The sequence below is a fragment of the Pipra filicauda genome, unplaced genomic scaffold (assembly GCF_003945595.2).
Source record: "Pipra filicauda isolate LSUMZ 115617 unplaced genomic scaffold, ASM394559v2 scaffold340_size778089_pilon, whole genome shotgun sequence".
Lineage (NCBI taxonomy): Eukaryota > Metazoa > Chordata > Aves > Passeriformes > Pipridae > Pipra > Pipra filicauda.
In genome coordinates, this window is record NW_024104466.1 from 34,177 (window position 1) to 60,667 (window position 26,491).

General features: G+C 41.3%; 1 protein-coding gene across 1 annotated transcript; it reads right to left on the minus strand.

Annotated features, from left to right (window-relative positions):
* Positions 1–817: 817 nt before the first annotated feature.
* On the minus strand, positions 818–22,080 carry DAPP1 (dual adaptor of phosphotyrosine and 3-phosphoinositides 1). Its single transcript, XM_027738155.2, has 9 exons — positions 22,008–22,080; positions 13,560–13,682; positions 11,402–11,535; positions 7,805–7,935; positions 6,456–6,503; positions 6,155–6,217; positions 4,058–4,143; positions 3,438–3,525; positions 818–2,436 (listed from the first exon to the last, which is right to left on the minus strand). The coding sequence occupies exons 1-9, from the start codon at positions 22,067–22,069 to the stop codon at positions 2,386–2,388; spliced, it is 786 nt and encodes a 261-aa protein (XP_027593956.1). The 5' UTR covers positions 22,070–22,080; the 3' UTR covers positions 818–2,385.
* Positions 22,081–26,491: the final 4,411 nt, after the last annotated feature.

The window sequence follows — 26,491 nt, forward strand, 5'->3', positions numbered from 1 at the left end:
AAACTAACCCGTGTGTCTCTCACTTGGGCAGCAAGGATACACAGTCCTGTGCCAGTGCAGAGATCCTGTTGGTGGGGATCAATCCTGTGGTCTTTGCCACCCCCTTGTTCCCTCCCACATTCCCCTTGTGATAACTGCCAAGCACTGCAGGTCTGAGGGAGAGCTCTGGACAAGTCTCTGCCTCAGGCTGGGAAAGGGGGTGCCACAGCCCCTTGTTTACACCTTGTGGACCTGCAGCATCAGGCATGATAGGGGGAAATGGTGGAGCTGGAAATGAGCACTGGGAATTCTTGGCTCAGAAGCTCTCCCAGAGACTACAGATTGTCAGTCAACCCTTTGCCATTTAAACTGAGCTGCAATGAGACTTTTGTTGCTGATCTTTACAGAAGCAGCTGGAAATTGAGCCCCAGGGTGTCTCTCTGTATTTCTGGCAAAGTGCATTTGTGTTCCATTGAAGGTCTACTCCTGCTGTTCGTCTGCCTGTGCGGGCTTCCAAGGCCAGCTGAGTGCTGTTTCTTTTACTGGCTTCAGTTTGTGACACTCATGTGCTGAACATTGTAAAGCAGCTGTCCGTGTGAAAAAGGGAAGGTTGGTTTTATGGTTACACGTCAAACTCCATTTCCAAGCCATTTTCCCAGAACAGTGATGCTGCTGGAGAAAATCATCTCTCTCTTCCCCTTACGCTGCCTCTCTCTCACACAGACTCAGCAAAGGTTTTCAAGCTAAATGGAAGATGCCGGTTTGTTAAACCACTTCTTTAAGGGAAAAAGGAGGACAAAGCTTTAACAATACAGTACAGGAAGACAAATACCCGTGCTAGTTTTATAATGACATTTTATTCAGAAAACAGTCTGTATAAAAATATTTACAAGTATTTTGAATTTCTAAGTTGCAATAAAATGCTATTCCTATGTCCAAATCTAGATTTTCTTTCTTCCAGTGTGTTTTAATCTTCCTCTTCTGCAGTCTTCTCACAGTAAAGGCAGTTACGTAACACTGACCTGCTGCGTGAGCAATGCTCAACACAGACTGCAGTGTTTGCACAGTGGGAGGTTTGTGTGTGCTGTTTCAGCATAAATTTGACTGTTATGCAGGGAGACAGGGCCTCCCTGCTCTTTCCCTACCCCTCCAGGAGACTCAGGATTGCTCAGGGTATCTTGCAGGTGGGTCAGCCAATGAGGTCGGGCCAAGTGGTCTTGGGCCTCTCCAGTGTGTCAAGCTTTTCTTCCAAAATGTAACATCTATTTTGACTACAGCACCAAAGTCCTGGGCTTCCACTTTTTGTCCCTGTAGTGAGCCACACTGTTAAATGTATATGAGTCTTGCACAATACAGATGTAAAATTATATCAGGTTATGTAGAAGATGTATTCTGTTAAATTTGTATTTTTAGCATACATGGTGCTCCTTGTTCAATATAAAGCAAGCAGTGCTTAATTCTAAACACAGTTCTGGTCAAAATCTTGTTTTGAGTTCTCTGTGTGAGGAAAAAAACCAACAGAATGTGGTGCATTTTGTTGTGATGAAAAAATACAAAGCCTGGTGCATTTTCAAGGGGGACTGTAATGAGCCTGACTCGTAATGCTGCTAACAACGCTGGTGGCTGCTACAGGCAAAGCTCTTCTGCAGAGCCCTGTCACCCAGCCTTGGGGTCCTGTGGCACCTCTGTCCTGTGACTGCCTGGAAACAGCTTCCTGTTTCTTGTAACCCTGGTTTGTAAACAAGCGTGCCTACATGATGCTGCTCACCATTACCTATTTGAAAAAAGCATTCACTTGTAGCCATCACTGTGGTATAAATCTAAACCATATAAAAACATATCTGACCAGAACTAAGTCATCCATCACTTTGAAAAGGGCCATGAAATATTCTCTGGATTACAACATAGATACTATTCACAAAAATGTAATTACCTCTGTCATTTTTGTTTTGGCTTAAAGCCTAAATAGGTAATAAAAAAGAGATATTTAATGTTTCCAGGAATGACTCGTTTTAAATAACAGGCTCAATGTGATCACAACAGAATGTGATACTGATGGTTAGTTGTGATGGAGCTTGCCATAAATTATCAAGAGTACTCTGAATAACCACAAAAGTTGTCAACAGTGACTACTTCTGTGATGAGTTAACAGGTGTTTGAATTAAGTGCATTACAGACATACACCATATCAAACCAACCCTGGTTTTGCAGCAGTCTCCATGTGTGATTCCGCAGCCGGGGAGCACTCAGCTGTGGGGATCCTTTGTGTGCAGAGCTGGGTGAAGGTCTGTGCGGTGCACAGGCAGGCACACACCCACTGTGAGATGTGAAACTGTCTTCCAGTAAGCACTGCCTCACCTTGGCAGAGAGGCAATTCCTGCCAACGGAGCAGTGCTGGCGGCACAGCTAGGAACTGAGGGTGGCGTTGCGTTCCTCCAGCTGCTTCCGTATTTGTGACTGGAACAGAAAGACAATCCATTACTGTTTGTCGGCACGCGTGCGGATGTGGGTCAGTATGACCAACCCGATTACTGATATTTCTTAGGAAGTAGTGCTTTCAAGCTTTTACATTTTCTTCTCATGACCCAACATGTGTGGTCTGTGCTGATGATCCATAATGTTTACCAACCACATAATCACAATCCTTAAAGATGGAAGTAATTTTTTCTTCCTAATGAGCATACATATTAAAAGTTGCATCCCAAAAATGTGACAGTGGGTTTGCAAGCATATACATTGTGCCCCTGTACTCAGCACTGGTGAGGCCACACCTCAAGTGCTGTGTCCCGTTCTGGGCCCCTCTATTCAGGGAGATCGTTGAGGTGCTGGAGTGAGTCCATCAGAGAAGGGCAACGGAGCTCATGAAGGGTCTGGAGCACAAGCCTTATGAGGAGCTGCTGAGGGAGCTGGGCGTGTTCAGCCTGGAGAAGAAGAGGCTCAGGGGAGACCTTACTGCTCTCTAAAAATACCTGAAAGGAGGTTGTAGAAAGGTGGGGATTGGCCTCTTCTCCCAGGCAACTAGTGATGGACAAGAAGAAATGGCCTCAAGCTGCACCAGAGGAGGTTTAGGTTGGACATTAGGAGGAATTTCTTCACAGAAAGGTTGATAAGATATTGGAATGGGCTGCCCAAGGAGGTGGCGGAGGCACCATCCCTGGAGGTATTTAAGAAGAGACTGGATGTGGTACTCGATGCCATGGTCTAGTTGACAAGGTGGCCATCTGTCAAAGGTTGGACTCAATGATCTCAGAGGTCTTTTCCAACCTAATTGATTTTGTGATTATGTGAAAACTATGTATTCCAGCCTAGCTGGCCTGGAAGCCAGAACAAATATTCCCCTCTTGCAGGTGCTGAGAACTGTAATACTTGGGTGCTACAGTACTGGGGGGATTTATGATTGGCAGTACCAAGGGTGCTGCTGCCTGAGCTGTCCTGCCATGTAACTGCACATCCCTTACCAGTTTCCATCGCAGTATTTTAATCCACTCATCAGCTTCTATTCCAGTTTTTGCACACAGGTAGTATGTCCTTAGTGGGAACACTAAACTGTAAGTAAACAGAACTTTCTTAGATTGCTAGAACAACTGGGAGTTTTTCCTAAAACTGAGCCCAGCTGGCCTGCACCAACAGTTGGTCAGACAGAGCCGGGCAGGAAGGCTGTGCTCCCACTTAGCCATCAGGAGGGAGGTTAACCAGGAATGGCCGACAGTCATTTACAGCTCAGGGAGATGCTGTCCCAGGTCCATGGGGATAAAAGACCCTTGTCTGGGCACAGAAGTGATTACCGTGTGACCTGTAGTAATGTCTGAACCCAAGATCCATGGGTCTAGGAGATGGTTATACAGGCTTACAGAATTAGAAAAAGAAATGCCCACTACACATAGGCCCACCTTTTGCCAGCAGTAATTTGGCAAACCATGCAGGACTGAGGCTGGCTGCCAGAAAGAGACTCATGACTTAGAGGATCAGCAGGGTCACAACCAACAAGGGACCTTTCAGAAGCACTCAGTGTTTACATTTCTAACTTCCCTTTCTATTTCGACCTTCCCAGCAAGATGAACAAAGTACTGCTGCTTACCAGAAACAATTGACTCTTTCCTGGGAATAGTCAAATTGCACAGCTGAGCATTCAGTTAAGTCAAGTGCCCGAATCGGTTCTGTGGCCTTGAAAATAAAATGTTTTTAAAATGGGAACACATGAAAACAGAAGATAAGGCTATCTCAGTTCATCTTCAGTGCATTTAGACCTTTACTAGATTTTTCCAGGCATAGATACAATAGTTGTAACACCATAAATCCAAACTAGCAAATGTAACATCAGTATTATCATATGAATTGATCTAAATATAAAAAACCCAGGACAGTTCAGATCTGGACAAAAAACTAGAGGAGATCTCTAGTTCAGGAATGTTTGAGCTAGATGCAGACTGCTGAAGATTTGGCTGATGCCTTATAATGCAACTGACACAGCAGCAAATCTGGTATCACTTCCAACTAAGGTTTACAGAGACAAAGGGATGGGTATAGGTCTTACCAGACCTAGCCAGCTGTTGGAGATTTAATTAATTCCTAAGTGCCTTAAAAGGATGTAGCTGGGTAAGGAAAAATGCAGAAGCAGAGCTAAAGTAGTGTTTGCAACAGAAGTGATGAGTCTGGCTGCCTGAGCGGTGTGTGTATACACACACACACACACATATATATATATATATATACACACACATATTAGTTTCTTTGGGCAAGACCAGGAGTGTACAGATGCAGGGACACAGACTGTCTAACTGCAATCCATCTCCCTTAAGAGTTTCATTCTCCCTAGGTGTGAGAGTTCTTCCTTGATTTGTTTCAGCCTCACAGTGTTAAGACCTCAGAAGAGGCAGCTTAAGCAGAAAACCATCTTGCTTTCTGCCTAAACACCCCTAGCTGTTCCCATGGTCCTTCCTCAGGTGTATGGAGGTGTCCGTTCCTTTCCCTTCTTTCCTTACATTTTTTGTTGGCTCAGTGGCTAGTAGTTATAAGCTTCACTAGAGGGAAGCCACTTGTGCTATGGTGTGCTACCAAATGTTATCCTAGGACTAGCTGCAAGCTGCTCACCTGTAGGTATCTGCAACTCCACAGCAACAACAGGAGTGCCAGGAGACACCAGACCTGCTGCCGGGAAGGAGGCCACATTCCTGACAAAGACACCTTCTTGCCTGCTAAGTCACTAATAGAGTGCTGCCTCTTGAAACGTTATCCTGTAAACTTAATTCAAGTTGGCTTGAACTGAAATGAAAACTGATGGAAAGCAAAGCAAAAACATAACTGTTTATAAATTGTAATGCTTGGTGAGAGAAGGCAGTTGTGTCTGCTGTTGCATAAAAATCTGTTAAGAGACTTGAAACAAGTCTTGGCAGAGGTGCAGAGGTAAACATTTTGGCTGTGTTAATGAAGGAACCTGAACTGGAGGCACTGTAAGGGCAAAGAAACTCTAGAGGTGTTTCTTATCTTTACTCAGACTAAGATAGAAAGGGAGCAGCAACTGTAAGGACACGACGCTTTTCCCAGATGCTGCAGGTTAATCTTTGTCAGATGAAATTTTTTAATGAATGGTTTTCTATGTATACTTTTTCTACTTAAGACCACTTGAAATTATAGGACGAAATAAAAAAATGCAAAATATACTACTAGTATTTTTAGAACTATTTGGATAGCACGCTATCTGTTAGGTTGCGTGTCTAAGCTACCAATGAAAGCTGTGAAGTGCTGGTAGCTTAAAATCCTCTTAAGAAAACAACTCAACAATATGTTCAAGGCCAGGCTGGATGGGGCTCTGAGCAACTTAGTCTAGTGGAAGGTGTCCCTGCCTACGGTGAGGGGCTGGAAAGAGATGATCTTTGAGGTCTCTTCTGAGCCAAACCATTCTGTGATTCTATGAAAAAAACCACTGTGAACAACAACCCTATCTAGTAGCTAAGACTGACAGAACACAATAAATGTTTTCCAGCCGTAAAACTTATTTTCTCTTGTTGAAGTCATCAACAAAACTCTGACTTTACTTGAAAAGTTTGACCCCTCTGACAGCATGAGAAGCTTTAGCTTGGGAAGCTGTGATACAGATGCGAGAAGCAAGAGATACAAGGAGGCTGCAGCTGCGTCTGTAGAGGTTTAAAGAGCAAAATTGGTGTTTGCTACTTACTGTCTGGTCTTTGAAATACTTAAGTTCATTCCTATGAAGTGTAAACCACCTTGTCTTCCAGCTCTGAAAGATCAAGAATGGACGGTAACTGTCTTGGGTGAATTTAGTCTAATGCTTCTTAGGAAAGAAAAACATTTTAAAGCTGTTGACTTGCTCTGTTTTACAGTCATGCTCTGTTGTTGGTCAAAACACAAATTGTTCCTCTCTGCAAGAGAATGCAGGTAGAGCTATTTCAGCTCCACGTTGTCTCTAGGTTCTGTTGGTGATCAGAGTGGAAGACAGCAGTAAGAGTTTTCCTTACCTTAACTATTTTGCCTTGTTTTACCAAATATCCTTCTTTTGTACCAAGCTGTGAAGTAATAAGGAAAGGGATCAGGGTTAGAGATTGAGCTCTGCTTCTATTTCCCACATTCCCCTCTTTGCCTACATCCAGAAGAAGGAAGAGCATCCTGTTCTTAGGGAAATTCCCTGTAGCCACTTGCCTTGTCCTCACTTCAATGCTCCACTCAGACAGCTGGACACCACTAGGGTAAACATGGACCTGTGCTGGCTCTGAAGGCAACCTCCTAGACCATGCCTCTCTCAGTGACCCACTAGCCTGCATCTTCTGAACCAAGCACAGCAAAATAGTTGCAGTTATAGTTTGTGTAGTAAAGTTAGATGTTTCTAACTCAGTACATGTTGTAACCCAAAGCACACGGGGTTTAACTGACAGTGAAATTATCCACAGAAATGGCTCCTCAAATGCAAACAGGGGAAAGTGCTGTTTTACTGTGGCATTCTCTCCTCTCAAACAACCACATGCTTGAGAGGAAAAACCTGTTATGTTCAATGTGCTTTTTGAAAAATTGATTTTTGAGCTGTTTCTCTGGTATCATGAGTAGCACTTGGACCTTATAGCTTCTCAGATCCTGAAACTCTGTGTAGGGACCTGCGAGACTGCAGACCTCTGAAAATCAAATTCTTGCCAAGTTACTACTTGTTCTTGAAAAAATATTGTCTTTTTATTTGTGGTATGTGGAAGTCAAGCTTCTTTGGAGTTTAAAGTGTAACTTGGCCGTGAAGGGTTGGTTGTGAGACACATCAGAAGTGGTTCTTCTATCAACTTTTTCTCAAAAAATATAGTATATAATTAAAATACCTTCCTCTCTCTTCTGAGTAAACTGTTCTCAAGAAACCACCTGTCTCACTTAGATATGAGTTACAGAGGATTTAGAACCTCTAATTACTGTCCAAGTGAGTCTCAGATCGGGTCACTCAGAATGGGTGGCCCAAATGGATATGATGATTTTTTTTGTGTTTTTTTTTAATTCATGATAATGTTACTGCTAAGATGGCATTCTAAAAGGAAGAAAACTGGACAATACAATTTTCCACATATTCTTTGTTTGGATGGTCAGACTCAGTTAGGTCAGCTGCAGATAATGTTTTCCCAGTGACATTGAAGGTCTCAGTGACAACATTATAAAAGGGTTTATTTGTCATAGGACCTTACTTAGCAAGTCTGTGTTTGTTTTGCCTTGTATGGCAAAGACTTCCTGCATTTACAAACCCATAAAGGGATGAATTACTTGTCTTACTCCATAGCTCCCTCCAGCAATCATGCTACACTCAGGCCAGAAGCACCCCTCCTACCAGAACACAACTTACTGAGGGAGCATTTGGAACAAGATCACTTTCTGTCCTTCCCGTCTGCATTGCAGTGTGAACTCGGACGGACTCATAAATGGAAGGTTCTTCCACTTGCCGTGGGTAGGGATGCTTTAATACAATTAAGGTTCCTGGAGAGAAAAAGAGCAGGAGTAATTCCTCTGGCGGGACCATTCAAAAAAATAATTGTCAGTAGCTACCTGTTTGTGGAATGATTAACTTTACCTTTTCCTAAAATTATAAATGCAACTGTGAAAACTGTAAATACATGGTCCCTTTTCAAAACTTTTGAACTTACTAATGCTTGCAGGGATCACTTGACCCATTAAATTCCCTTCCTGCAAAGGAGGCTGGCTGGCTGGGTAGGAAGGATGCTAAACAGGACAGGAGGCCATAACAGTCATTGGTTTTGCCAAACAACCCACTACTTGCTGGTTAAACCACTTAATCTGTCAGAGCTTCAAATACAGACTTCCTACCAAGAAGCTCATGTTACCATCGCCTTTAACTGTTTTTACTGTAACTCTTTCCAGTTAAATGTTTTGATTATGGCCATTCTTTGTTCTCCAAATAAGGTCACATTTATTGCACTTTCCCTGAAAAAAAAAAGCTGCATTCTCAATAGTGAATTTAATACACTATTCAAAATAGTGAAGAACTTGCTTAAAATAGTAACTGCTATGCGATCTCACTTCATTCTTTAAAAATAATGTCGCAGCATACCAAGTGCTGCTCCATTTGCATTTTATGCTGATATTGCACGTCTTAAAGAGGAAAGATGCTAGAATTGGTAAGAACTTGGACTTGAAACCTACGAGTGAATGAGTACTTTAGTAATTTTGTAATGGGAAAGGCTAAAAAGTGAAGTGGAAAACTTATATTTGAAGTAACCAACTGAAATCTATTCAGAGCCACAGGGGGTGTATGCAAATGTGATATATGCAACTTGCCATAAGTGAAAAGTCAAAATTAGTTTATGTCTCTCTGGTCTTGCAGAAAAATAATGCTTTATCATTTAAAATGAAATTGAGAACACACCCATCACCATTCTACAGAAACTACTCTTAAGCTGTTGCATAGAATCAGAGTACCATCATCTGTACACCATGGATAAAGAGCCCCATTGCAGAACTGGAAGGTCTAATTTAACATTTTATACAGTATTTATTTTTGAGTAAGTTCTCTGTGGCTTTTTTTTTCTCCACAAAAGATACTTGTACAGAATCATCAAATGACTATACACAAGAACTAGTAAAAGCTGCACTGGAGCAAGATTCCTCTTTCATGTTTGTGTAGGGTGTGTATTTCTACAGAAGAACAAAATTAGTCCCATTGTTAGAAATGCTAGCTTTAAATGACTGGCTTTTTGGTCTGGCTAATTACTGGCTACATTTTTACAGGTTTTCAAAATCATTTAGTTAAAAACTGATAAACAAAGCGAACAGGTAAGAATAACATGTTGACCTTGTTACTTTGAAAGAAGATCCATCTTGCCTGTTCAATAAACCATCTCAAAAAACACAGTAGCCCCACATTCCTTACAGTTATCTGTACTTTAGAACAAAGTCTACACATTGCACTTCAGAGAAGTAGATGATGGCAGATTAAGCTGTAATACGGACAAGATTGGTTGGGCTTGAAGCACAAACCTGCAGCTGTCCCAGTACAAAAGAACCACAGCACTCCATGGACCAGTTTGCATGGGTGTAGGCCTCTGTGTTTAAGTATTGATCAAAGAGAGTCTGGTGAGCCTCTTCAGACACAAAACTAGCTCCTGTGAGACAAACTTAAGTGGAAGATAGTAGAAACCATCACACATCCTGTTTCATGTGTCTCTGTCATATAAAATCCTGTTCAAAAGCAAGGAGAAGATGAAAAATGCTGTCTTCCTTTACTCCTTCATTCCTGATCTCAAAGTGTTTCTATAGAAAATTGTTTGCAAGTATAACAGGGAATAAGAAAAACTGGTCCAACTACTTTCTACTAATGTCTGAGCTAAAGGTCACTTGTTGCTTTTCACTGAAAGAAAGTGTTCCCTACGAAATCAGACTCTCTTCCTGGCCCTTCTGCCAACCTGCTGTGTGACCCTGTGTTGGGACAGACATTCTGCCACACTGACACATGGCTTAGAGTTGACACCGATGAGCCCCTACCCCATTTTTGACAGAAATTGGTTACCATCCAGGAGAACTTTGACACCCGTATCTGAAGGAACATTGCCTGAGTGCTAACACTCTCCTCTACTGTTATCCATGGTAAGGTAAAGTGGAACGTTTCTTAATGTGATGTTCAAGTTTATCTGTTTGGTTTTTTTTATTCTGTAGCACATCCAACATGGAGGTTTAACAGAGCCAGCAGAATCTGAGTAGGAAGCCTTGAATTGATAAGTGAGCAGTGTTGATCCCATCCACAGAGATCACATATCACCAACGCCTTGCTTACTAATGTGTGTAACATGTGCAGTGAAGGAATGAAGAATGGGTCAATACAAGTTTTGTACGTCATCTGAAATCTTTACAGAGTTAGGCCTGTTGATGCACATCTGATTGCACAGGAAAAATAGCTACACAAGCAGGAACTCTGTGTTCAAACCACTCTTCAAAGCAATTTAAAAAGACAATGCTTTGAAAGATACTAGTGCCATATTGAGTGTACAACTGCATTTTTCTTGGGGGGAAGAAATTTGCAAATCAACCCTTGAATTTAATGTTTGCATTAAAAGAGCACTGGTGACATATTACAGTTAATGGCATGTGCCAACTACCATTTAACTGGTCTCTTGCATATATAACTAGTACTACTCTGAGTTATTTGCATACACTTTCTACAGAGGATACCAGAGTTTTTGGTACTATCTTGTACTGACACATCTTCATCTCTTACATTTAAAGAAAAACCTAAAACTGGCATTATTATGATATTACGAGTCTGTTTCTCCAGGGGTTCTAGTCTGGTCATGTTCAACCCACTTGTAGGAATCAAGTTTAATCTTTTGAGCTTTAATTCAGGCAGCACATGGTCTGTTAAAGAAGCCTATGCTTTTTCTCTCTTAAAAGCAAGACAAATCACTGTGATGGCAGATGGCATCAGCAGGCTGATGCACTGTAGACAGAACAGGAGAGATGGTTCAGACCACATTCCCTACAGGAAAGAGGAACATAACACTGCAGACTCTTTCCTTAGATGAAGAATAGTGAAGGTAAACAATTTCAAGTCCCTTTTCCATTTATTCTTATAGGAGAATTTCAACTTCATAGATGAATATTTATTTGCTCACTAAATGCCCTTTTTGAGAATGTTCCATTCCTTCCACTACAGGCACATTTTGAAACAATTGTCCTCTGAGAAATCAAAAGGAGCTCATGTCCCTGGTTAGCAAAAACTCAGTAAACTTACATGTGGTTTATCTTCAGAGTACTTGAAAGATTTTTTTGAAGTGGAACTTTTTAGATACCTGAGGGTAATAAGAATGTTAATTTATGAAGAGGAACACTTCAGCAGTAGATCTACTTGCTAACACATTGGAAGCTCCTTTTACTTAAATCTGTTTGAAGCATGACTACAAATGTATTCATACAAACATATGGCTCTCCTTACCTGTTTCACTTCCAATTAAAGGCTGATTGGCAAAATGCATGACCAATTCCTTCAAGCTAGAAAACTCATTAAACCCAAATTTGAATGAAGTTCCTGTGTATTCAACATGGAAGTGTTTCACAGAATCTTTTCCCCTAAAATAAAAAAGGAAAATTTGTCAAGGCATAAAAGCCAGAGGCTTTTGGGATATACAATCCTTAAATAGCAGCTTTCACTACAGGAAATCTGGCCCAGAGCACAGGCTGACATTCACTGTCCTAGCAGTAATACCACTGCCATTACTGTCCCCACTAATATTCAGCACATCCAAGAATTGGATTTGAATTGCTGCTTTACAGATATGAGGTGATGAAAGCCTAGAAAGGCCAAGTGACTTAACCCTTAATTTAACTCCTGCATCAGTAAAAATACTCATAAAAGAGATTTCAAGCCTTCTGCCTAAAAACGATGATATCCCTTCACTTACTGGCTTTAGTCTTGATATTACTTGGATGTGTCTTACTTTTCAGGAAGCATCATAATCTCATTTAAAATGTCTTCTATTTCTCTTTCAAAAATAAGCTCCTTCTTTTTGCACCCAAACAGGGGTTTAATAACCTACTTTTAAATACCTAAGGTTTTACAATTTGTCTGCTTTGTCTCTATTTGGATGAATGGTTCCTCTGTGATGGGCACTACTAAAAATGAACCAGGGTCCTCAGGCCGTAGGGGAAGTAACAGCATTTGTTTGTGAAACCTGATGGTATTAGAGAAGTGTGCAAGGCCTCACTTCCTTGATGGGCAATTATTTTGACTCAAAAGAAAGTGAAGCACTTAATGAAAGCATTTATCCAGTGAAAAAGTTACTTTTGTTAATGTTACTGGCACTTAAAATAGTTCAGAGTAAACTTTGTTTGAGCCAAAACTTATATTGAAAATAGAGTGAAGAAAGGGATTTATAGCATCTTTTCCATTGTTTACTGACACTTCCACTGAAGATTATGATTTCAATCAGTAGGTACTTAAATATTCATCTCTGAACAGTATTCGTGATATTGTAGAACGTGCCTCTACTGGCCTCCAACATTTTTGCGCTACAGTCAGCTGAGGCACAATGCCTGCAAATGTTCCTCACTAGCGCAGAGCTGCTGTAACTCTGCTGCAATGACAGGATTTTCCGTCTTTTCCTCTAATTTCATAAGAAATATAATGTTGCAATGAGAGCAACTTCTACTCTGTTTCCTACTTCCTTTTCAAATTGGCTAATTTCAGTGGGGGAGCAGACTTCGGGCAATACGTGATCTCCCTTCCTACAGCTGTCAATAAAACCCTCAAGGGATGTCTAAGCAGTTTTTCCTTTAAGAAAATCCAAAACTATAATAATGACTGAAGTTCCTTGTGAGGCAGAGGCAAAAAGTAAAGTAAAAGCTACAGAAGACATTTTAGGAGAGAAAGAAAATGACAGCCAGAATTGCTAAATTTATCCTTTCCACAAAAATGTATCAGAACAAAACTGACTTACTTATTCTAAAATTAAGTTTTAATATTAGTCAAAAAATTGAAAGGAAAATGTAAAATTAAACAAACACAGAAAATAAACATTTTAAAATCAAAATCAGTATTAAGGGAACAGTACCACCAAAAACTGATGTAACACAATTAAAGATCAAACTCCAGATTAGGCTATTCAGTTCACATGGTAATGCAACAAGTAATTCTTGAAACTACATGAAGAGCTGAACAAGAGATTGGAATAGGCCTGAAGTAGACTCTTCTAGGTCTTCTAAGGCTAGAATTTCTTTAAGCAGCAAATTTATTTTCATCAACTAACACTTTTGTTTCCTATTAAAAGAGCAACTATTTAAATTTCCTTTTGTTACAATAAGTTGATTCCTGAGTGCCCTTTAAAACTAGCTTAAATGTATATTTTTAATTGTCTGAGGTAGACTATCTCAAATAATTAATTTATAATTTGGAAAAATGAGAGCAACTGTCAAATCCAATCAATTTTTTTTTCCTCTAACAAAATGTCGTTCAGTGGGATTACACCATTAGGAATATACTTCAAAATAGTCCAAACCCTAGGAAAAAATCAGTAGGTCATCTCAACGCATGAGGCATGCAAACAAACATGTGAGTAAGTGCAGCATTATATTAATTCACTCTGCCCATACCCTACCTTACAGAGAGGGAGTACAAATCTTCCCTTTCATTACTCTTCCTCAAAAGATAGCTGCCATCCTGCCCGTTGGAAAGCAGCAGTGCTTCTGCTGCATGTCGGGTGAGATTATCATGGTACCACCTGGGAAGACACAAAGGGTTAAAGCATCATTCTCTCAGCTCTTAATTGACAGCTGCTGCTGCTTTTTAGAGCAGGGTTACAGAAAGAGGAAGGACTGCAACAACACTGCTGCAATTTTGAGTTACCATCCTACTCACAGGTTGCACAGATCCATGCCCCTTTCAGCAGCCACCTTTTGACATGCTCAGAAAACTATATTTTGTTAATGCAAAGTTGTGTACAAACAGCTGATGGTCTGAACCTAAAGAACCCTGCAAATTCTACTTGTCTGAGCAACAAGTTACCCAGGTCTGTGCTGATAAGGTGAAAGCAATTTTGGGGGGTATACAGAATCCTCTGTCTATTTTCAGAATCTGTACTTCCTGACATATGTATACGCTTTGGTACACTTCCTCTTCTGGGGCAAACAGGCAGCACTTAAACTCCTCACAAACTCTGTATTTCCCACAACAAATCTACAGTACTAAGATCTGCAATTAAACATGCTTGCCTAAGCTTAGAATTACAGGGATCAAAATTAACTGACGAAATTTCAGTGAAAATTAAGAAATCTCATGGTTGTTGCCACTTGGCCACACAAGGTCTGAGAAATGGAGGAAAACATCTAAACACCTGCTTCAATTTAACTTCAGTAAAAACTAACTTCATTTTTCTATGTGAAAAATTTTGCAAGGAATTCAGAGGGGAAAAAAAAGTCCTACAAAGAAGTCCAGGAAATGTAGTTTATGGCTTTCTTTCAATTCATTTCCATTCCATTTCATCTTAACGTTCCACAGTAGAAACACCCAATTTCTTTCAACAGTCAAGGATCTCCTTAGCAATGAATCTGAGACTGAACACAAAAAACGCTGCAGCTATAAAATGTTGGAGTTCCAATCCTGTAAGACGTGTGTGCAGATATTAACAATAGCTATATACACCCACTAGAGCCTCTGGTGCAGGAGGGAGGGATACTACATCCAAAGCACAGTTCTGCAGGGAACAAGCTTCCTATGACTGTGAGTGAAGTGGTGACAGGTCTCCTTTCCCTTCCTTTAAATTGTGTGCGCCTATAGCACTGGGCTCAAAGTCTATCACTGTTTCAGACAGAGAAATACAGTTTCACTGAAAGCAGAAGTGTCATCATAGCACTTTCCAGAATTTGTATCATGGCAGTCTTTAAACTGAACCCAGGTGCAATTGTATACTCTTTCTCCTTAGCTGTTCTTCACAAGTTGCCACTAAACTTGTCATCTCACACAAAGCTCTAACTCTGAATTTGGACAGCTGCCTAGTTGAAAAGCCAGCTGGCTGATAAATTGCTTTATAAGAGACTCCAGACTGTTAACCCAGCGGAAGACAAGATCCATGTGAAACTCAATACCGACAGGGTATTGCTGCTTTGGCTCTAGTTTGTGGTTTGTGGGCCATCTACACAGTGGAATAATATAATGAATATTTAAAGATCAAAGTGTCATCTTCTGAAACACCTGTCAGCCAAAATCCACTTTGGTATTAACTGCCCAAGTAAGTAACAGTCAAAGGTCAGATCTGTCCTGATGTGAAGAGGATCATATCAGCATGCACATTTGGCTGGACCTGCAGCTGGGAAGGTAACACTGCGTTTTGGGTGGGATTTCATAACACCACTTCTCTTGCTTCTGTGCAAAAGAAGCATATGTTGACAAAATCTGTAACCAGTCATCTGCATGAAGGAGGTGAATTTAGTTTGACATTTCTCATAAGTGTGCTGTTCCCTTATTTCCAGAAATGCCTTTTTCTAAGATTTTAATTAGGGTTTAAAAAGTGCTATGTTTAAATCCATGCTCTCTTTAAACACAAAAGGCCAGTGACTAACAAAATTTTACCACTATGCAAAAAAAAAATAAATAAACTAACCAAAAGCCAACAACAAAAACCCACCCACTTAAATGGGAATATAATTTTGTTTGAAAGTGCAGTTTTGCTAACAAGGTTGCACCAGTCATCTTGCCTAAATATGCTGTCTCAGACAAAAATCCCTCAAATGTTACTGTGTTCCTCTTGCTCATCTTAAAAAGTAGAAGTGGATGTGAGGCAGTAGTGCAGATCTTAGTGTCAAAGGGACTGTTATACATATTTTGGGTTTTTTTTTCTTTCCTGTCACAGATGGTTCAATTGGGTTACTTGGATATTCCACTGTGAAAATGGTCACACAAAACTTGTTGCAATTGCACAAGCATAGGTAATATTTTAAAATGCTGTGGAAAATTTAGAATTTGCACCACAGACAACTAGGAAGGTAAACAAATACACACCTGTGCAAATAGTCTGCTTTTCCAATCAAGCCTGCCTGATGATACAAATAGAAATAAACAAGACTAAAAATAAATCCAAACAGTTCTGTTGTGAAACACTACTAGGTATACTTGAGGTAAATTTAAGTATTTGTCACAGGGGAATCCTTCTTTTTATCTGTTTCAGAAAAAATAATTTAAACAGTTCTTTGAAATTTGCAGGCAAATCAAGATGGGAGACATGGATCATTTGGCAAAACACTGTAAGAAGCAGTCACCTTTAGCTTAAATTTTGGTTGTTTTCTGAGTGGTACCTGGGACAGGAAACTGTTGGATAGAAAACACAATACTAAATCTACCTTCTTGCCTTCTTAAAATGAGACATTAAGGAAATCAAAACACTTTACAAACACCCATCTGTTTGAAGCCCCTAGAAAGTCCTTCAAAAAGCTTGGCTTCAGTCTTTGATTTTGAACCATGGTGCGCATCCTGCATACTGGGCTGTTTCTGAAGCTCCTTCCAAAAGTCTTTTTTATAAATTCCTGTATTCACTACAAAAAAAATTTCAGAAATAAGCTCTGTACTTGGACACTCAGACTGAAAATCATCAGTAGTGTAACAACTGTGTGGGGTTCCTGATTCAGATTTCTCAGAAGAAACACAAGGAGAAAGATAGATGAAAGTCCTTTCCTGCTTTAAAGCCACTTCTGCTGGCTACCCTTGGCCTTGCACACCGTCCGGTCTGATATACAGAGGTTTTTCTTTTCTAATAATTTCATTTCTCCTATTAAAAAAATCTACATCTTCACCTTTTTGGGGTTACTTCTCCATGATTTGACTAGCAGTCTCAGTCTCAGAGTTTATAACTGCTGTCATTTATCCATTCTGGTTGCTTTAACTTTGTCCCAAATGACGTTAAATCTCTTAAACCCATACACGTAACCATGTTTGTGTTATCAGTGCATGTTGTTGTATGACCATACTATTCTTCCTGCTCTTCGAAACAGAAGAGTCTGCTAGGCCAATGAAAGCACATCTTAGGATGGGCATGCACACCTAGTGAGATTACCTTTGTTAATCTTTGGGAAAAAAATTTTTTCAAAAATTAGACTATTCTTTAGTTCTGAGCACATTGGTGACAGCATAGAAAGGACCTTATCAAGATGGCTGATAAGAGAAGGAGAAAGAAATGAGACACTCAGTGCTCCAGAGAGCCAAAATTCATCAGAGCACACAGCCTTGCCCTAAAGATCTGCCCATCCAGTCAGCAGTGGGGTTCCCCTGTGGAGCTGTGGAGTGAGCTGGTGGCTGCTGCAGTGCAAGCCATGTGTATGCTGGCAGCCATATCACTGCAGCTATGCTGGTCCTCACAACTCCAGAATAGGATGCATTCATGTTAAAATCTCTTCTTGCATTAAGATCTCTGTGTAGTTAATGCAGAGACTAGAGCTACCTACACTGAGGTGATGATCACAAATATGTTACAGCAATGTTTGAGGTGGGAAACTCCCTCTTTAGGTTAGAACATCATCTTCAAAATGTTCATTTGTTCTTTAACAACCCAAGTTGTTTCAATGAAAAATGTTAATGAAACTTTATTCCTATGTCCCCGCAGATCAGAGAGCCCTCTAGGTATGGTATCTGTTGCTTCTGGTAATGCTATTTTTGAAGAAACCATATAGATATCTTGCAAAACATTACTGCCTGTGTAAATAGGGGCTAGTGAATAAACTTGTAGCTGGCATTAGGTGGATTAACTTTTTAACAGTAACATAATACACAAGGAGCACAAACACTCATTCATGCAAGAATGAATGTTGAGTGACTTGGGTAACTCTCTTCTCAGCCATTTCTATGTGCAAACTGAGTAACACCCAGTACAAACACTTGCTTTTCTTCCTCATAAAAATGAAAGACAGTAGCACCAGAAGAAAGAACAGCTAGAAGTTCTGACTGCCATTTGGTTTTAGTGCCTGCAGTGATAACTCTGAGGTATGCCCAGCTATCAGATAAATGCAGTAGGCAGAGGTCACACTTAGTTTTTGTGTCCTTATCAGATTATGTTCTCAGATGGTTATAGCCTGGATAGAGTTAGAAAGCATGTGCATGTTAGGCTTGCTGTCGTAAAAAGTCAGGCAATTCAAAGTTCCTTCTCTGAAGCAAGAAGGAGATTCTGGGTATTCATCTGGGTGAATTCTCTGCTCCCTTCCCAGAAGCTCCCTCCCATACTGCAGGTGATGCTCCTCAGTGGGTGACCATCCCTGAGGAAAGCACCTTGTAGGACCCAAGCAGAAACACTGCAAATCGAATTCATCTCTCAGACACTTCTGAAGGGTAACAAGAATCCCCATTAGTGGGAAGATGGTCCAGATGTGCTTGCAGTAGGACCTCACTCCAGTATTATTCATAGCAGTTATTCACCCTGAGTTGGTTGGTTGGGGTTTCTTGTTGTTTGTTTGGGGGGAGGGGGGGGGGGTTTGTGGTGGTAGATGATGACAAGTTTTGCACCTTATTTTTGTATTAAAAAATATCTTCTTCAGCAAGAAGCTGAATTTGCTTACATTTTGAAACTATACACTAGGTTCAAAATGTATTCCCATTCTTAGGTTAAAGGAGTGGTACACAGTACTGCTTGATGGAGTGCACAGGAGAGCACTGACTTATCTCCTCTGACTGGATTCAATGCTCTTCACATGCCTGTAGTCCAAAAATGACTCTAGAAAACTGACTCACTAGTTCTCTATTTTTGGCATTCTGGATTTCAGCAACTTCCAGATCTTATCTGTCAAGTTGTTTTGGGTTTTTTTTAAATTTATTTTCCTAATATCAAACTCTAGAAGCATTGCCTGCCATCTGAAAGTTGCAAAAGGGTACCTCATGTCACTAAAAGTAAAATTTTGGCAAGGTTTTTAATGGCACATGAGTTGACAGAGCTCTAGAGAACCTACAAAGGCACAAGAATGCTAAGACAGAAGTTATAGGTGGCATGCAACCAAAACTGGTATTTATTAGACATCCTTTCAATGTGTCGCACCAAAACACTTAATCACACACCTATGTAAGGCACTTTGTCCAAATACAAGGATGCCATTACATGGGAAAAATAATTTTAAAATAGAAATAAAAGGAAATAACATCAGTGTATCCAGCCTTAAAGCTCCTGTCTTCTAACTGTAGACTTTCACTAGTTCAGCTTCTGTTTTTCACTTCCATTTTCTCTCCCCCTTCTTTCAGCTGCCTTCATTCTGATTTTCACCTGGTCTTTCAGCCCACTTTCTAGCTGTTTTAATTTTTTCTTTGTTAAAATTTGAAATATAGATGAAGAAAAAAATTCTTATGACCATATACCCTGTTCCAGTCATACATGCTCCTCAATTCCCCAATTTTATTATCACCTGATCTAGGCCTGAGGCCCAATTTCTCTTCTGAAAACTAAGCATGAGGTGTATTGTTCAGACTTATAAATACCATCTGTCATGGGACTGTCAAACCTGGAGAAGCATAAAAGCTGTGCTGCAAGGGGTGACAAAGAAAGCTCAGACTACAAAAGGAAAAAGGCTACAAAAACTTGTTTCCTCTTGCCCTGTTCCTTTCATCTCCAACAGGCAAACAGTGTCGCCCAAACTATGCTGTACTGGGACAGAAACTGCACTACCAGATCAGCCTGGAATTACTTGGATGACAAGATATTCCACATTCTCATCTCTTGCGCAAATAATGTGAACTGTAATGTGGAATTCCCCGGACTCACATAGGACGTGATCAGTTACAGGAGCTTCACACTGCAGTATATGGGCTGTCCTTTCAGCTGTAACAGCAATAACTGCAAGTGAAGAAAGGGTTGACTCCAGGAATAACCAGAGACCTTCAAAGAAGAATCCCAATGTCAGTTTCCCTTTCCTTTAAGCCAAGACGTTTATGTCTCTTTTGACAAACTTCAGTGTTCCCTTTTAAACATTTTAGTATATTTAGGGACAAAGTTAATGAATGAGACAACAAGTTCTTAATAATGTGTTTTGATTTTGATCTCCCTTTTCATTAGCCATTAGGTCCACCTATATGCACATCCTCACAATGAACCTGCATGTAAGCTGAATTTTCCCTACACTGCTGACAACTTTCCATTTTGATGAGCAGCTAACCTGGTAAACTATGAGCATATTCCGGTGCTCAGCCTCCTTTCTTGTAAAAGGAAAGGAAAAGTCCTTCTCATTTCACACTTCTTCAAACCTTATCCAACTTCTTTGATTTTTGCACCATAAAGCAGAAGCTCTAAAATAACCTCCTTCAAATTCCCCCCCAAAGGCACCTGAATTTCAAAGCTGCTCCTCATTTGAATGACTGCTGTCTCTGCTGGTCTTTACTATGGCAATGACACACGTTCCTCACCAGAATTGGGTCTCAGTTGTGCTAGATACTATGTTGGGTGCCAGGGAAACTCAGCATTGTGATAGTATCAGGAACTAAGTTTAGGTCGGAAAACCCTTGTGATGACTGAAAACTTAATTTTATGGTCTGGAAAGTGACACACCCACTTCTCACAGCTGTAAAAGTATTTGCATTAAGAGACCTTTTAGACTATGCTACAAGAAATGCTTGCTGTGTGAGGACTTCTTTTTCCTCTTTATAAAAAGAAAAAAAAAAAAGCTACCTTAGTTCTAGCTGAAAAGAAAAGGCCTTGTTTAATAACTTGAAGGGATTCTTTGCCTGGCAGTGCACTTTTAGTGCATTTAACTCAACAGGCTCCCCTGAAGGAGGTGTATAGTATTCTGTGATAGGGTGAAAAGTTTAGGTTTTCCATTGAAGTGGAAATAAAATAAAGAAACTACAGCTTTCAAAATGCATATTTGTATCACTCTCATTTGTACCCTCTCCTTCTTATGGACACCACATCAGGTACCACATCAAGCTGCAGTGCTACAAGATCATCTATGAGGATGAACTCCTCACCAGCGAGTGAGGCTGTTGCTAGGCAGGTGTTACTGGCACATATCAGCTCAGACCATATAGTGTAAATGAATAAAAGTCTGGTAATTGGGAATAATGCTACCCACAACAGCTGTAACTATTTTTTTTTCTTTCTTCCCCGAAGATATCATTTTAGGATGAGCATAACCTTACAGATGCAAAGAAAAGGTATATAACGGCCACACCGGGTACCACTTGAAAGTGACTTAATATCATACCTGTTAGATGCTTACATTAACAGGCATTTCTTTTAAGGGTTCTTCTAAATATGAGAAAATATCAGCAGTGCTTAGATAGTAATTCCAAGTAACTTTGTTGCAAAATGGGTGTGTCGCATCAGACAGGGAAGGTCTGTTGCATCCTTCAGCCTTCCTTTTTGCTCCTGGGATTTTTGCTTTTCAATGACTGTGATGTCCTCCTAATGGCTGAGAATTACAGCACCTTTGGGAAGCCTGCTGCCTCCCAGGGCTCAGCGAGGAGCAGCCGGCATGGTGGCTGGGATAGCAGCCCTCTGCTCCAGCGCCCAAACCAAACTACAGAGAGGCAGCCAAAGGGAGGGCACGGGGAGGACAGCAGCTCTGATTCCAAGCTCTGGCTTTGGCGCTCCCTTGAAATGAGGGAAAGTGGCACGGCAAAATCTGGGCTCTTCCCAGCAGAGGAGGTTTCAACATCACAGAGATTCTCTGAGGGAAACTGCCGCAAACTCTCCCCTACATTCGAAACTCCTGCCTGCGCTCTAGTTTTTCCTGACTATCTTTTGTTCCTCCCACTCACCTGTGGCCTTTCAACCTTTCACACCTGCCGCAGGGACGAGGCACTAGGCTTCTCCGAGGGACCGCACACCACGCCCGGAGCCCTTTGGCGGGCTCGTCGAGACAGACCCCATGTTGTCTTATCACTCACTTCATTACCAAAACCCAGCAGCAAGAACCAGCAGCTCCCACCCTGTCAGCTCCCATCGGGTGGCGCGGCACCACCAAAACCCAGCAGCAAAGAACCAGCAGTTCCCACTCCCTCAGCTCCCGTCGGGTCACCCGACACCACCCCAGGACGGTCATTTAGGGCGTCCTTCGTGCGGGGACCCCCCACGAGCGCCGCTTACCCGAGCGCCGCCAGCTCCTGGTCCAGCGGCGCGGCGGGGCGCGGCTCCCGGCGCTGGGTCATCGTCCCACGGCCGCTTCTCCGCCGCCTCCGCCCCGCCGGGGAACGACTCCTGCCCGCGACCGCCCCCTCGGGACGCCGAGGAAGTGCGAGGTGGCACCTCCCCGGGCGGGTCCCGTCCCGTCCCGTCCCGTCCCGCCCCGCCGCCGCGTGAAGCCCCGTCCCCAAGGAAACGACCCCCGCCCGAGGCTTTGCGGACCCCTCCGGCCTCATCCGCGGTGCCTGGTGTGCGCCATGGCCCTCCCATCCTGCTAATGCTTTGTTTTATCCCTACAATAATTCGTATTCGCAATTGCTTTAATCTGTACATCCCTAAGCGCATATTCCAAAGCGTTTCGTTGTACGTTCCTTTTCCTGCAATCAGTGATTGCCCCTCACCTCTTGTTGTGTCCGACAAAGCACTCAGCGAGGAAACCTGTGGAGGTGCACTCTGTATTTATTCTGCAAGTGTCAGGTGTCAGCCGAGAGCAGCTCCCGCGGTGTGGTACTGCCGCTGGCTTGCCTGGGAAGGGGGATTCTTCCTGCCCGGGGCCTGCCCTGCCGCACGCATCTTGACCACTGATTTCTTTGGTCATCACCCCTCTCCGAGCAGGCTTTGAAGAGGTCATGCTGCCTCTCAGAAACAGTGATAGGAACATCAACTGCTGAAAAGATACCTCTGAAGAGGGAATGAGGTTGCATCAAAAGGATGAGATATTTCTGAGTGTTGTCTGCCATCCGCCCTTTCCAATGATTAAAACGATTTCCACAATACTAGAGGTTATTTGTATTCCCCAATACTTCATGGGCAGTAATTATTATAGGTGTGGCAAATTCTTTTACGAATTTCTTTGACAGAAGGACAGTCTCCAACAAAAAAAAAAAAAAAAAAAAAAAAAAAAGAAACAAACAAAAAAAAAGAAACAATAGAATACTGTTTTCCGGCCACACTGAAGTTTTCACTAGGTATCCAGTACTGAAAATATGGTTTTTCCAGAAAAACTGGTATTTAAAGAGGACGGAACAGCTACTTATTTTCTCTCACACACTCAATGTGGAGCCAAGAGCCGCGGAACAGGCGTGTTGCCTCTTAAGTGGGAAAAGCTTCAGAGAGATTCCATGTGTCAGATCAGACTATCCTGTTGTTTGACCTTCTGATTGTGGCTGCAAGGTGCTGTGCTCCTGTACTTGATTGTTCATCCTGAGAACCAAACATTCATTTGTAGATAAAGAGTTTGCAAATAAGCAGACTTTTCCTTATTAGGAAAAAAAATTTTTTGTAGGGAAAAATATTTTTTCCTCTTTCTGAATTTGCTTCTTCCCCTATTTTTTATTGAAAGCTTGTGATTTGAAAAAGTCTTTGGTAACCTGACGCTGAAATCCACAACGTTTGATTAAATAGATGCTTTGGAGGTCTCCACTGTTTGCTCCTATTTGCTGGATAAATTTATTTCTTGTTGCTCTCCTGTTCTGGAAGCTGCTGTGTTTGATTTCAGCAGTGATGAACTTGGTTATCTTGAAGGTTATCTTATCTGTGTTATTGATAGAGGTAGAAAAGCAGTTATCAAAATTTCTGAGTTACAGAGGAAAAAGCAGAGAAATTAAAATTAATTAAATTCCAAGCAATTAAGAGTCCTGACTAAATTTTAGTAAATTCTAATTACACCACAAATGGTCTAAAAGTTCACCAGTGCAGGCTCAAAGGTGGTTTCCAACCCTTCTGTACACCATCATGTTTTGTGCACCAGTGCATTGCGGAGGGAGGGGGTTCCCATCTGGGAGCAGATGCTTCCTCTTACTCTGCACCTGAGAGTGCAACGTTTCCTCTTCATTGCAGGAAAAAAAAAAAAAAAAAAAAAAAAAGGCAGAAATTGTACTCTCGTGCAGCATAGAGCAGCAGAGGCTACAGATTGCCAGCTTGCATTTCGGCAGAGCCAACACACTTTAGTGTCAGGGTTTCGGTCCCTTTCCCAAGCAGGAGCATCCCCGCCGGAGGACTTGGTTCCGTATGCGATTTGAGCGCTGCGCCGAGCTGACCTGTAGGCAGCAGCAGTGCTCTAGTGCTTGCTGCTCAGCCCGGAGCGCTGCTGAGCCCAAAACACCCCCAACAGAAATGGCAGGATAAGGTGCCTTTTTGAAAATCAGTGGGCACTTGGGCTTTCTACTCATCCCCTCACAGCTGTCAGTTATCATGACAGTCTGATTTAATTAAAAAAAAAACGATCTCTTGAAGTCTTGCTTGAGTAATTGAATCTCATGGGAAACAAAACAAGCAAACAAACACACAGAAACCAAAACCAATCATTTTTATTTCAGATCATGAAGAAACAGAAGGAAAACTATGGCCATCAAAAATGGAAAGGGGAAGGCCAATAATGATTGATACATATGCCATTATTCCTTGTCTTATGTGCCACACTAGGTTATTCCAGAATGACGTATTTACCAGCAGATTTTAAAATCTAATAAATGCTTTACATTGCAGCCACCAGGTCTCTCAGGGCAGCAGGTGCTTGCTTTTATGATAGTGCTTTTGGAGATTATGTGTTCTGTTTGGGCAGAAATTGTGGGATTGCTAGGCGAGGTTGTATCATGTGTCCTGCAAGTGGTCGGGTCCCAGGACATGATGGTTCTTGCAGATTTTCAACTTTTTATGCAGTAATTACTTAAAAGTGTTTGAAAGTTTTAAATTTTTCAGGTGGCTGTAATTTTGTACTTAAGTTTTAAGATATATTAAATTGATAAAGGAGAATTAGGCTTAGACAGCCATGTGACTAATAAATAGACATGATCGTTGCAAAGCATAATAAGCACCTCCAGTTAATTGACAGAATTTGGCAGGAAAGAGTTGAAAATTTTAAGTTCTTTCCTTTTACCATTCCACTTTCCGATAACCTGGATAGATTATAGATAGCTGTGAACCATCCAAACCTTAACCTAAAGGAAATGGCTTCATCCAAGTGAAATTAAAAGGAATGGAAATATCACAAAGCCATCATTAACACTATTGAGATGAGGGCCAGGTTGGGATGGAGCAGAGCGGGCACCTGCAGAGCACAGGTTTCCTATACAACACTGAGATGCCAATTAATTTATTCCTTTTAAGGTAATTGCATCTGAAAATGTTGCAGCATCCAAGACATCTAATCCCTATTATGCTCAGGTACGATCCCATACTGTGAATACTGTGAAATCCGCTGAAGCAACTACAGAAATCTTTCCACTGTGTTCACACACAGGGTGCACACTAATATCATCTTCTGAAAATAATCTCATTCTTCCCTTCTGAATGTGTCACAGATTGTCTTGGAGTGTTTATTGAAAACAATCTTTTTGTTGGAGAACATTTCATATACTGGATATCAGCATAGTGATAAGTTTACTTTGTGGATTTTGAGGCACTTTAGGCACATTTATTTAATGTGTTTCTAATTTCCATGGTCAACAAATTTTTGAAACATGCCAGCTAGCCTCATGTTGTCTGCAATCTATTCAGGTAGGAAACACAGAACAGAGGTGAGAAAAGGGATTTAAAATCACCTGGGTTCCTAGGGAAAAATGGCTTGAAGACCAATTGTGCAAAAGGAAGGGCTGTTCATGCCCCATTTTCTCCTACAGTTTGGGCTGGCCAGTGCTTCTATACCTAAGATCATATTGTGTTGCTGTGAAGGTTCATTCCCCAGAAGTGGATTAGGAACATGTCTCCACCTAGGCACAGCAAGAGATGCAACAGCCATGCCCTCCCAAGCCTTTGTAGAGTTTCCTGCCAAGTAGGATGGGCACAGCCATGTCACATATGAATATGATTACATATAGGATCCCAGAGATATTTATTTAATAATTCAGCTTTTTAAATCTCTTAACTCTGTCCTTAGTAAAAATGCTAGCACTTTCCATACTCTTAATGATGTGACTTTTGGGACCAAACATAGTTAGTATTTCTAACCAAATGCGCTTTCCCCTCTCGTTTGCTCTAGAAAATTCAGCTCCCACTCTAGAGCTAAGCAAAGGAGGATTTTTTTCCTGATTTGTGAACTTACACGGGGAAACAGGAATAAGTACAGGAAGTTTTTCTTGATGCTTGTTAAGTTTTTTCTTAGTCCTTGCTTGCTGTGTGCATAACCAGGAGCTGGAACATGTATATTTTGAGAAGATAGTGGGAGATTAAATGCCTCTAGCTAGAACAGCTGTGTTATTGCACATGGTTTGGTTTTCACAGTTTCAATAATGTGGATAATGATGTGAAGATTATCTGTTTCCAGTTTCAATTCTACGAGGAAAACTTTCTAGGAACTCTGTTTAACGAACATGTGTGCTTGAAGCCTTCAACATGTTTATCGGGTCTCCTCAGACACAAAGTCTCTTTAAAACTCCTCCCTTTAGAGCGATGTTGTTCTCTCTGAGTAGATTATGTGTGTTGCAAATGCTTTTTCTGTCCAGCCAAAC

Excerpts from the sequence above, each read along its gene's own strand:
- DAPP1 (XM_027738155.2), bottom strand. The coding sequence starts at position 22,069 with ATGACCCAGCGCCGGGAGCCGCGCCCCGCCGCGCCGCTGGACCAGGAG. Across the intron at positions 7,936-11,401 it reads TTTAATTGGAAGTGAAACAG|GAACCTTAATTGTATTAAAG; the intron begins GTAAGGAGAGCC and ends TTTTCTCTCCAG. Across the intron at positions 4,144-6,154 it reads AGTATTTCAAAGACCAGACA|GCCACAGAACCGATTCGGGC; the intron begins GTAAGTAGCAAA and ends TTTATTTTCAAG.